Below are 13,282 nucleotides of genomic sequence, written 5' to 3' on the forward strand. Positions count from 1 at the left end.
CAATAAGACTTGCATGTTGGTGAAAGAATCTTCACTCTATGCTGCCTCTTTCACCTGAACCTGGCTGCCTTTCTCCTGTGGTGCTCACAGACCACAGCACCAAGTTCCATAATATTTCTCTCCCTCAGAGTCAGCTGCAGCTCACATCTCTCTCTCTTTCTGTTTACTTTTTGCAATTCTTGTAAATTATGCAATCACATAAACATGCTCAGGAAAAGGATATTGCCTTATTCAAAGTAATTTTGGTCAAGGATCCCAAAGGTATGAGTTAATTTGTAAAATAAATCATTGTAGATCTTTCAGAGTTGTGTATTTTTTTGTTCAAATACATACTTCAATTATTCACAATGGCAAAAGAATGCATGAAGCTTACTCCGCCTCAAATTTACTAGAAGGTGGTAAAAACACATCATACCCATAACTAGCATTAGAGAATTACTTCTGAAAAAGTGTCTTTGCTTCCCAAATAAATGTATTACTAGTCACAGAATATATCTCTGCAGAGACAATTAATAAGCCTGACTAGGGAACTGGGTGTTAATTTTCAGATAATTTCATCTCCACAGCACTTCTTACTCTATATTTTTTGGAAAATAAGTTGGCCCTTGACCAACTTCTGTAACTAGAAACCAACAATAACATCAGACAAAATGGCAGTATCCAATGCCTGAATATTTTTTCACAAATTACTTGCCCTTATTTGTGGCACTCATGTTGTCAAAATGCATGCTTAAGTTTTTATCTGAAACACACATTCCATTAAGTAAGTAGCTCCTTATTTTTCATGCACAACTCCAACACTTGCCCGAGTAAATCAGTTACTCAGTTTGCACATATGATTCTTGTAACTGCACATTAACATGACAAACAGCAACCAGCATGGACCATCCACTGCAGTGAATTCTTGGCTTGGCTATGACTGTTGCCAAATGTGTTTCCAAACCATGCAGACAAATCCAGACCCTGGTTTATGGATGCCTTGCTATTCAGCACTACACAGCATGTATAACTTAAGCATGGGTAACACTGAAATCAACAGGATTTAATGAAATCAGAAGTTAATCTAGCACTTATACACTTAAGAACCCTTTATTAAAAATCAGCAAAAATCTGATATAGCACACGTAAAATTAAAAAAAACCCAGGAAATATTTCATGCTTTGTCAAGCTTCGTGTTTGCATTTCAAGTGGTTCACCAAAACTGCTTAAAGATAGGTGCTTATCATCTCAAATGCCTGTTACCTGAATTTCTCTATGTCTACAGAATTCCAACAGGTAAAACAGGATTGCATGAGTGTCTCTGTGTGGTGACAGAAGACACACTGGGTCCTCCAATATTTTGTTTATTTGAATATAAAACATCCACTGACTTCAGCAGAGCAACTTCTGCATCACAACAGCAAAGCTGATTTCGCAGACAGATGAATGGCTGAGTGCTTTGCATCTCCCTGAGACTTGTGCCTCTGCCACAGCGATATGCAAACAGACTCACTCGGTCGGAAGAGACCTCCAAGATCATAATGTCCAACCCATGCCCTAACACCTCAACTAAACCATGGCACCGAGTGCCACATCCAGCCTTTTTCTAACACATCCAGGGATGACGACTCTACCACCTCCCCAGGCAGACAATTCCAGTACTTTATCACTCTTTCTGTAAAAAAACCCTTTTCCTAATATCCAACCTGTATTTCCCTTGGCACAGCTTAAGACTGTGTCCTCTTGTTCTGTCGGTTGCTGCCTGGAGAAAGAGACCAACCCCCACCTGACTAAAGCCACCTTCCAGGAAGTTGTAAAGAGTGATAAGATCATCCCTGAGTCTCCTTTTCTCCAGGCTAAACAACCCCAGCTCCCTCAGTTGTTCCTCACAGGTCTTGTGTTCCAAGCCCCTCACCAGCCTCGTTGCCTCCTCTGGATGTGATCAAGCGTCTCAATGTCCTTCCTAATTTGGGGGGCTCAGAACTGGACACAGCACTCAAGGTGTGACCTCACCAGTGCCGAGTGCAGGGGAAGAATGACCTCCCTGCTCCTGCTGGCCACACTATTCCTGATCCAGGCCAGGCTGCCATTGCCCTTCTTGGCCATCAGGCACACTGCTGGCTCACGTTCAGTCAGCTGTTGATCAGTACCCCCAGGTCTCTTTCTGCCTGGGCATTGTGCAGCCACACCGTCCCCAGCCTGTAACACTGCAGGGGGTTATTGTGCCCAAAATGCAGGACTCGGCACTTGGACTTTGTAAACCTCACCTTATTGGACTCTGCCCGTCCATCCAACCATTCCAGGTCTCTCTGCAGAGCCCTCCTCCCTTCCAACAGACCAACACACACTCCCAGCTTAGTGTGGTCTACACATTTACTAATGAAAGACTCAGTACCCTCATCCATGTCACCAATAAAAATACAGAACAGGACTGGCCCCAGCACAGGCCCCTGGGGGACACCACTGGTGAGTGGCTGCCAGCTGGATGCAGCACCATTCACCACCACTCTCTGGGCCTGGCCACCCACCCACTTCTTAACCCAGCCAAGAGCGCTCCTGTCCAAGCCGTGGGCTGCAGCTTTTCCAGGAGTGTGCTGCAGGAGACAGTGTCAAAGGCCTTGCTGAACTCCAGGTACACAGCATCCACAGCCCTTCCTGCATCCACCATGTGGGTCACCTGGTCATAGAAGGAGACCAGGCTGGTCAAACACAACCAGGTTGGTCAAATCCCTGCTGGCTGGGTCTGACACCCTGGGCATCCTGTAGGTGCTGTGTGATGACACTCAATATAAACTGTTCCACTACCTTACCCAGTACTGGGGTCAGGCTAACTGCCCTGTAATTACCAGAATCCTCCTGCCCACCCTTTTTGTGAATGGGTGTCACATCAGCCAGCTTCCAGTAATCTGAAACCTCACCAGTGAGCCAGGAACAAACAAGACATCAATTCCTAAGCAGCAGCTACAGACGCGGGCAGCAAAGTAAACTATGTTGATTTCATTTTGCTCTAGCATGCCAGGTTCTGCACTGCTGGAGACCAAGGGCTGTAAAACTTCCCTGTTCTGGGAAGGACAACCTGTAGTGGAAGTGCAAAGCAGACAGTGTGGGGCAACAAGTGCCTCAGCTATCCCAAAATAACCTCCCACTGCACATGATTCAATGCCATGAAAGCAAATTAGGCTCCTAGGTCTGACAGCTTGTAAATGCATTGCTGGGAGTACAAAAAATTTGCAGAAAGGGAAAAATACTGCACAGGGCTTGAGGGCAAAATAAAGAAAAGGAGTGAAAAGGGAAAAGCATCATATCTTAGAAATTAAGTGTATCATTGTATAGGCATCTGGGGTAAAATAGTCCTGTTAATTTCTCTCCCCCCTCATCTTCACCAAATCAAATGCTTAAAAAAATGAAAAGCAACAAAAAATTATCTTCTTGTCACATATTATAATTTGCATGTAAACTTATGACTTCAAGGCCATAACTCCAAGTCATAGCTTTGCTAAAATTATTTCAAGAAATATGTTCAGCTAACCTTTGGGCTGGCACCTTAGGCTGGCTATTCTCTGCCTTAAGACGTAGAATGCTGCAAAACAAATATCCAAAAGAGAAATTCCAGATTTTTTTTTTTTTTCTCTGTAAGGAGGATGGACTTGGCTGTGGCTTTTATCAACTTGTTACATTCCTGGAGAATTACATACATTCAACATTCAGAGCTTCTCTGCAATAAAAAAAATTCTGGTACACATTTAAAATTGGAAATACATCAGTATTTCATTAAGAGATTTTAAAAACACATTCTGATACATAAGAATAATTAAATACAATGTTATTCTTATTCAATCAGCTAAAGAACTACACTTTATCAAGTTTCATACAGTAAGTAGTTGCAAAAAAATCTCATGTTTCACAGTTCAGGTTCAACATTTCCACCAACAGAACACAAATGCTTTTCTTAAAGACACAGTATCTTTCCATTTAAGTACACATATATTCTTAGTTTAATGCTGCATCTCCATAGCTCAAACACAAAGGCTTAGGATCTGGATGCTAATTTGAGACCAATTAAAATTACACCCATTTATATGTATCTGAACATCTACAACCAATAAACATGTTGGCATACAAATTTACTGGTCATTTTAAGAATGTTTAAAAATGTAACATCATCTAAATTAAAAGTAATACTTAGAAACCTTTTCAGTTCTTGCTAAGAAATGAAATAAGATGCAAGAAGATAATGAAAAAAGATATGCTACAAAACTTAAATAAGATGAAAACACATGTTTTTCAAGCTATTTGGAATTAATTTATTTGCCAATACATTTAATATTGGCAGCATGACTTGTTAGGCTACACAGCCTTGTGATAGTAGGCTGAGACTTGAGCAACAGCAGCTCTGTTTATTTTAATAGTGTGTGACCAACACTTGAAGGGCTTTCTATGATTGGAACTTAAACCAGTTTAAATTAGCTTTAACTAGGAAGTCCCTTAGCTTTGGTTACAGTGAAAGGAAGCTCCTCAGGCTGTTGCTGGGCTTTCAGAGAGGATGCAGTTATGAATATACTATAGTTGTTACTGATCAAATCACGTTACTGATGACATTTCCTTAGAAAAAAGTGGGCTACAAAACTACTAACCTACATGTGTAGTGCATGAGGAATGCAGTAGGGAAATGGAAAAGGATACTGTATCTTTAACACAGTGAAGTCATGCTTTATAAAGGCATAAAGGTTCTTAACTGGAAAAAAAACGAATAAAAATAGCAAAACCTCATTTTTATTCTTGATTAGCAGTGTAAAGCAGTATTGCAATTCTGTATAAAATACCTTTTTTTTGAAAAGTACCAGGGATGATGCACAAAAATACCAGTTATTTTATCAGAAGCAGACATGCTTCATAACAGTATTTATTAAACACTGCCAACACAATGCATTAATTCAGACTGTGATCTTGTAACCACCAGTTCAGTAGCAAAACTCTTACTGACTTTAGGGATGCTTCTGCTAGTGGATCAGTCTCCTAGGAACCAGTATATTCACAGCTCATTATTGACACAATCACAGTTTTATTTTTGTGCATCGTGGACTATACAGAATTGCCATTTCCACTGAAAGCAATTGTATGTGCAGGAAACAGAAGTCCTAAGCAGCCCATGGCCTCTTCTCCCATTGATGTGCTGGATGATTTATACTGGGTAAATTCCCACCAACTTTACTGTTAGCTGTACAAAATCTCCTTCTGTTCATCAATGAGAGAACAGCCACCACTTCCTCCCCCTCCCACCACCTCACACCCCTGTAAGAGATTGCACAGAACAGGTACACAGCCTTTGAGCTCATTAGGACAGGAGCAGCAGCACAGACCCTGCAAGAGCCTTCCCAAGGGTTGCAAGAAGGCAGCAGCATGCACAGCTCACAGCAAAGCACTCAGTCATGCCTGCATCTGCTATACATAAACTTGTGCAAGCTCCTCTCTCTTGCAAGTCCTCTTTAGAACATCCTAAAATCATGTGCTTTCTACTGTTTGGCTAAATCTAAACACTAGCCTGACATCCTACAATTAACACTTTTTTTAATGATGCAAAGCTAAGGGGAGGTGTAAACTGCTGTTTTGACTTCATATATTCTTGACTCTTCTGTCCCTAGGCCTTTTAGCCAACTGTGGTGGGATACTACTTTGTTGACCTATTCTGGTTTTGCTTCCTAGGTAGAACACAAACCTCAGCACGGGGAGACAACCAGATGGAGTTACAACCAATGGGCTCATCTTCACCTCCCCTTCCTGAGATAGACTGCATAGGCTTTCTTACTGTTTAAGGGGAATTAAACATAGAAGTGGGTGAAGTCACCAAATATTACTGCTTATCAAACCCATGTTCAGTTAAATTTTATTCCTGCTAAGCATCTTGTGTTGGTCAAACTTTCTATCCATCAGACAAAAAATCTGCTGAATCCAACAGTCACACAGAGTCTGGTCAGCAGGGGATCTGACAGTAGACCTGCATTTGTTTATAGAAGCTGCAAATCTAGTCTTCTCTTCTGTACCTATGTTAACCCAGCAAAAGGAACCATTTTTGCCATCACCTCTAGCAAAGGGCTTGTCCAAACTGTAATGCAGAATGAGAATTTAAGCCACTTCATATTGCTTTTCTTTTAAAAATCTTGCTTAACTTTTAAATCTATGTTAAAACATTTTCTCTTTCTACAGTCTTTTTTGCTGTTAAACTGCAGCTAAAATTTTGAAACAATCTTTACATCTGTAGTGTACTTTGACTACATATAACTGGTGTACAAATCAACTAGAAACAGACACAGCCAGCTTCAAAGCAGGAGTATTTTGCTTATGAAAGACACACAGAGGCAGAAACCATTTTTACAGCTTTTGAAAGAACTACAGAGATATTTTTGAGCCAGCTAAAAAAAAAGAGGCAGACAGACCATTAGTTTTAAGAATAGTTTTGGGGGAACCTGGATAGATGAGTGGCAAAAATACAAATTATTTTTTGCATTTGTGCAAGATCTGTCCAAGGACACCTGTCCTGACTTGGTTTTCCCTGTACCCTATAAAACCCCTTGAATGGGCTCTGGGTTAGGACAACACATTCAGTACCACAGATGCAGTTGCCTTACAATGCAAAAGCACTCTGGAATTAAAAATGCACTATTGATACCTGCTTTCACCAAAAATATTCTGTCACAGGAAGTCACCACCCCTGCTTTGAGGAAAGAAATCCAGAAGAAACTCCTTCTACTCTCACTTTTGCTCTGGGTTATAGCTCAGCTGTGTGCACAACAGTAAGACATAAAGCAAGAAAACAACCCTATTTTTAAACATATTTCATCAGGTACTTTATCAACGTACCTTTCACAGGGGTAGGCTTTTGTGTGATTACTCCCACTTACAGCTATTACTCCTACAAATTAAAGTGTGAGTAAATCCCACAGGCTGAGCAATGACATAGGATTTTTGGACTAATTTCAAGTGGAATATTTAATATCTAACTTTAGAGTACTGGTGCAGTGAGTCCCTTAGTGTAAAGGATCAACTCTATCAATGATGAGGGCACTTCATGGGAGCTAATAGTTGGCACTTAAACATAATTTCTGCTGCTTTCAAATTAGCCTTTCAACACACTAGGTTTAACCAATTAATCTGGTTTACATACCAAATCAAAATATAAGAAAAGCTACTTAGTTAAGTTGATGATGGAAGATATGCACAGTTCTAAATCTAAGCCACTAAATAAGTGTGGATGGCTTTTCAGTTTACAAGGACTAAGAAATATTAGTGAATTTGAGTTACATTTGTTCAGCCCCTTTGAAAACATGCCTATATTTTTATCAACCTCAAAATGCATTTAGCTGCCTAAACATAGATGTCATTGGGTGTTCAAAACCTGCAAGAAAGAAAAAAAAAAATCCAACTGGTTTCAAAGTTCTTGATTATTTCAGTTTGAAGGACACCTAAGCGCATTTCCTGGGATTTGAAAGGGCATTTGGGAAGTGAATCTCACATCACTGCAGAGCAAATATTTCTACTGGCTGAGATGTTACAGCTGACACTGACAGGCTCTGGAAGCAAGTTTACAGACAGATCAGACCTACGTGCACAACTCTCGATTGGTGTAAAGAGGAGACAGAGGATATGGTAAAGAAAGGAGTGTAAATTAAAGGAGGGCCCTATTTCAACTTCTTCCTACATGTTTAGAAGAGCAGAAGACAGCTGAGTTATGCTGAGTGGTGTTGCTAAGCAGCACTAAGCATGATTATGCTCCATGTGCACTCCTTTGCCAGTCAAAGGGACATAAAAGGAATAACCTCACAAAACCAAGTTTAGTTAACACAGTTCAGTTTCCTTTTGCAACTCTTCAGATGGATTACGGACGGAAGATCAGGAGCACAGAGTCACCAAGGCTTAAGGCCCTAATGACACTCGTCAGCTGCACCACACTTCTGCTCTGTTAGAGCTGACATATCCGGGCTCAAGCATGCCACGATTAATCCATTACCTTAAATCACACAGCTGGTTGAAACAAATACTTTTTTTTTCTCAACAGCTGTGGGCACAGGGGCATGCCCACATGTGCTTGGTGGAACATCTCAGCTGGACAGCAGAAAACATATCCAGATATATTAGTGACCACTTGCCCTTGGCTCACCACAGTTCAAAAAGGTCTCTGCAAAACTGGGGCCACCCTGTCACACATCTGTGTGCCTGCTCCACTCTCACCTTACATGTGCTGTCAGAAGGATAAATTCAGAGTTAATTAGTGCCTGCATGGTAAATTATGCATCAGTAAGCTGGTGAGAGTCCAAAGGTGCTGTAGCAGTTGCAGCTATACTAAGGATGGCTCAAGCTGGTTTGAAAAACAGCAGTTCCAGCTCACTAATAAAGAGCTCAGCATTATTGCCCAAATATTTGAAGATTCTTTTTTGGAGAAATGTATAAATTTGCTCTCACTACTAATTTTTAAGCCTAACTCTATACTTATTCTCCTTGTGCAAACAGAACTTATACTAAAACACCAAAGAAAATGTACATCTAGTAGAGAAAGTCTGGCATCTGTTTATGCCATTCATTTTGGGAACAGGGCTAAGAGCTTTACCTTTGACCAGAGAGAACACAGAAGAAATAATCATGTCCTTGGCTTTTTGGAAAACTTTCAGCAATATTCCTTTGTACAGTACCCAGGTTTTCCTTTGAGGCCAGGAATGTTGCCTTCTGTGCCAGGTTAATCCTTCATACTGGGTGCCACATTCCCAAGGCAGAAAGTTGACTACAGATTTTCTAGTTGGCTGCAAGCACTAGAGAGATTCACTTTCATTTAGTGTAATCTCCTGCTTTTTGATATGTCTGGAATTTTCACCACCCACAACCGGGGAAGATTTTCGGGTTTGATTTTGACAATCATTTGTCTCCCATTTAAAACAGAGAAGGGAGCTGCTGATGGTTTGAGTATAATTTTCACCTAAATATCTGAGACTCTTCTGATCCATCAATTCAAAAATTATCAGTATGTAAAGCAAAAAAAGGGGGAAAAGCTTTTCAACACCTAAGTGATAATTGTCTTCTTTTGAAAATGTGGTCCCAATTACCAGAGATGATCCCAGAAAATACCTATCTACATTTCCTCCAAGTGCACACGGAGACAAATCTGTGAATAACGGACTAACATACAGTGGAAGGAGGTGAGAATTCACCTACCTTTAGCCTTAAGGAAACATAAAAAAAGCATTTATAGTATCTGGAAAAGCTAGCACTAAAAATTACCTTGCTGACAAAATTCAAAAGACAAAAAATAAATTATACTTACTGTGTATTATTACTTTTGTCTCATTTCCAATTTTTATTTATGAAACTTTTGATAGTATCACTTTATGCTATTCCTGTCTCCCAAGATCATAAAAATGCAAACACAAATCAGATTTGGTAATAATGAGAAACTGACTTCCACCTAAACTTGAGCTGTAACTTATGGTCACAACATGGAAGATTACTTGTCTAAGAAAAGGACCACAGTGACACAGTAGTTTGTATTCTTTTGGTTTTTGTTTTGGGTTTTTTTTTTTTTAACCATGCAAATTGTTGATATTTGCCTTCATAGCCTCAAACATTTAAACACACAATGATTTTCAAACAAAACTGCATAATGAAAGGTAGACATAGATCCTATTGCCTCTGGAGTAGCCTCAATCAACCCACTACATATTCTTCTTCCTTCTTTATAAATATTCATGCCAAGGAAAGAGCTCAACCAATTAGAGTCCCAAAAGTCAAAATTATTCACAGTATGGCCTGAGAGGTATCAATCTGAGAACTCTGCTTCAAAGAAGCAGTATCAGGGATGTTGCATTCCAGATGTACTTTCCACAGTTTTCTACTAGTCATCTTATCCATGTACTAAACCTTGTGGGTTTCCAGCATACTTGGAAAGTGAGAAACCAGTCTTGCTGCTTACAAATTTGAACAAAACCTTTGCTGAGAGTTGCATTTCCAAGGCTTTTCCTATCTTTTGCCAAATACTTGCCCTGCAGACTACGAAACCTGCTGCATTTAACACCTGTTTTATTTTGAAAATGGCTTGGCAGAAAATTATATATGTTTGTGTCTAAATAAAAAAAGAAAAAATTGAAAAAACTAAGTGTCTATAGGCTTGTTCCTGCAAAAACTTCAGGATGTCCCTCGTGTACGTTAAACACAAGTAAGCAATCAGAGACCCCAGATCAAAGGTTGCAATTTTAAGAAGCTGGGGTCTCTACATCACTCCTGACAATTTTAACTTCTACACAGTACTAGCTGCCTCCACAGAATTCTTACTGAAGGTGTAGTTAACGATGAATACTTATCTACTGGCTTATCCTGCAGTCATATCGAAGAGTCTATGTAGATGTGAAAATCTCAGATGTTTCTCTTCACGTGTGACTCAGTAAAAGGATGCTGTCAGGCAGATTTATTCCCTTATTTAGGGTTACTGGAAGAATGCTTGAGCTTAATACTTAAATGGAACATTTCCATCAATTTTCTAAGGGAAATATCAGTAATTTTGTTTTCCTTCTTGGATGCGAATATTATCGCCTTGCAGTGCCTGTAACATGACACAGCGTAGTTACACCAGGTTATAAGATCAGTGCACAAATGAAGCAGAAACCAAAAAGAAATTTCCAAATTCTCATTGCCCTAACTCCACTTTAGCTTACTTGACTGCAATTGCTTTTAGCACTGCTAAAAACAGACAGAATTTCATCACGACAGCATCCTTCTAAGTCAGCCATGCTCACACGTGCAAAAGCCTAGCCCTGCACTGTAAGGATGTGTGTGAACACATGAAAGACATGGCTAGGTGTGTACAAGCTTTCTCTACAAGTGACTAGAAGCCCCAGCAGCAGTGATACTCACGTTGGCACTGTCCCCAGGCCACTCGTGCCCAGCCCCAGCAGCAGTCAATTCTGCTTCCAAACCGACACAGTCCTGCAGATGAGACTATTTGTCTGGGCCACCTGTACAAGACAGTTCAACAAAGTCTGGTGAAACTTTTTAACTGAAATCAACCTAGAGTAAAAATAAAACAACAACAACAACAACAAAAACCCTAAAACAAAAAAAAAAAAAAAAACAAACACAAACCTAAAAAAACTATCTACCAATCAACCAAAAAACCCCCAAAAGACAAATAACAGGAAAAAACTCTCCTGCACAGAGATACATATATATTTGTTTTTTACTTTTATTGAAGAGAGTAGCTGCTCTCAGCTGAGACTAGGATATTTTTATCATTAATACGCGGTTTACTTAAAAAAATGCAAATGACAACAAATGAAGAGGGGAAAAGATAATTAGGATAACTGAGCAAAGCCTGAAAAAGCTGACTTGCTTTGCAGTACACTCACTGCTGCCACTCCCAGGCTGGCCCTGAACAGAAGTTCAGAAGTCTGAAACTGAATTTATAGTATGGAATAAATGCCATCATAACGTTTAGGCATTGTTTCAGTTCACAGTGTACAAAAAATGGCAAAATTCTTCAATGATATGGCCAACCGTTCTTACTGAAACATTAAAGGAAATTAAAAAAAGAATGAAAATAAAAGCTTCTTTGACTGTTAAACAGAAATGAAATATAAAAGGAGAGTTATAGTCTTCCCTTGTTGCAAGGAAAAGACACCACAGCCTCACGCAGTTATAAACTATTGACACGAATTAGTAAAAATCCCCTGAGCAAATCTTTATTTGGAAAAAAAAAAAAAAAAAAAAAGAAAAAAACAACAACAAAAAAGCAAACAAACAAACAAAAAAAACCCCCCACCACCCTGGGGAGGGCGGGGGTCGCGCCTGCCGCTTTCCCCGCATGGGGCAGCGCCCGCTCCCCGCTGCGCCGCCGGTCGCGACACCTGACAGGACAGGACAGGACAGGACAGGACGCGACACGGCCCGCGGGCACACTCGCCCCGAGCTTCGTGTTAGGACTTGAGTCGCGTTCCCCCCGCCGTCTGTTTGGAGCGCCCCCGGGCGTCAATAAACTAATTTTATCTCTACAGCACGCGATGAGATTTGTTTTTGATTCTTGCGGGAATGAAGCAATGAACTTATCTCACACCTAAGCCCGTGCTGAGGCCGCCGAGCCAGGCGGGGCACTCGGAGGGGGAGAGGCGGGGAGGGCTCCGTGCCGGGGAGCTCCGGGAGCGGCCCCGCGCCTCCACCTGCGCCCCCCCGGCCGGCACCGCTGCCCGCATCGGGAGCGCCACTCTCGTCCCGCACCGCGCCCCCCGACCCGCCTGGCCGAGAGCCAGCCCCGGTGCCGGGCAGGAGCCCGGGGGCTACCACAGCGCCCCGCGTCAGAAAGGGGAGAGCCCGGGCTCCCTCCGCTCTTCCCAAGGGAACGTCGACTTCGCCCTGCCCGGCCGGTCCCGGCCGCCGCCCCCGCTCTCCCCGCGCCTACCTTCTGTCAAATTCCCCGGCCGCCCCCAGCGAGAGGCAGGACGCCAGGAGCAGCCGCAGGGAGAGCTCCATGGCAGGCGGGGGCTTCGCTGGCTGCCGAGGGGGGGCCCGGGCGGGCGGGGGTCCGGCTGCCGTCCAGGCCGGCCGCGCTGCCGCGGCTCCGGGGCGGCGGCGAGCTCGGCGCCCTCCCTCTCCTTCTCCCGGTCCCTGCTCGCCCGCCCGGCTGCCAGGCGGAGGAGGCGCGGCGCGGGGAGCGGCAGCGCCGCCCGACCCCGACGGAGGCGCCCGCGGCCCGCCCCCCCCTGCCAGGGGCACCTGGCGTGCGTGGGGCACCTGGGGCGGGAGAGAGAGGCGACGAGCGGCAGCTGCTGCGGACAGCGAGGCGCAAACCCCGATCTGGGGGCACTGGGAAGGGTGGGCTTCCTTGTCAAGAGCTTTTGTATCTTGAACTTCCTGAAGGAAGATGGTTACGCCCTCCTCTCTGCAAAACTCCCGTCTTAAGCCAAGAGCGTTACGATTTGGCCTTCTTCTATCAACCAAACCTCCCCAACAACGAAGCGTTTTAAAAGACTTACAAGATGTTATGTTCCTTTTTCTGTCTCAAACGCTCCCGTTAATAGCTCTCAGGTGTTGGTGCATGTGACATCAGGTGTTCCAGCACTTGTTCAGAAGAAAAAGTGACAAGTTTAAACGCTAACCACACAGCATATAATGTGCTTGCACCGCTACTGATAGTAATGATTGTGTCTGTGCTCACCATTAACATGTTAAAATACAGCCCTTATTTTTGTTTGGTTTCTATGAACTGTGGCTTTGAGACTTACCAAAGGACACTTCTAATAGCAGCCTGTCACCAGTTTAAGGGTCAGAGCTG

The 13,282-nt window shown here is 42.6% G+C and overlaps 1 protein-coding gene across 1 annotated transcript in view; it reads right to left on the bottom strand.

The window, feature by feature from the left end:
• Positions 1-12,480, bottom strand: part of NPNT (nephronectin) — a 48,094-nt gene extending 35,614 nt beyond the window's left edge. Inside the window, exons 1-3 of the mRNA XM_062493800.1 lie at positions 12,410-12,480; positions 10,873-10,973; positions 3,509-3,559 (exon numbers count right to left, since the gene is read on the bottom strand). Of these exons, the coding sequence (XP_062349784.1) occupies positions 3,509-3,559; positions 10,873-10,973; positions 12,410-12,480 (223 nt within the window). The remainder of the gene's footprint in view (positions 1-3,508; positions 3,560-10,872; positions 10,974-12,409) is intronic.
• Positions 12,481-13,282: the final 802 nt, after the last annotated feature.

This window comes from Cinclus cinclus, chromosome 5 (assembly GCF_963662255.1).
Source record: "Cinclus cinclus chromosome 5, bCinCin1.1, whole genome shotgun sequence".
NCBI lineage: Eukaryota > Metazoa > Chordata > Aves > Passeriformes > Cinclidae > Cinclus > Cinclus cinclus.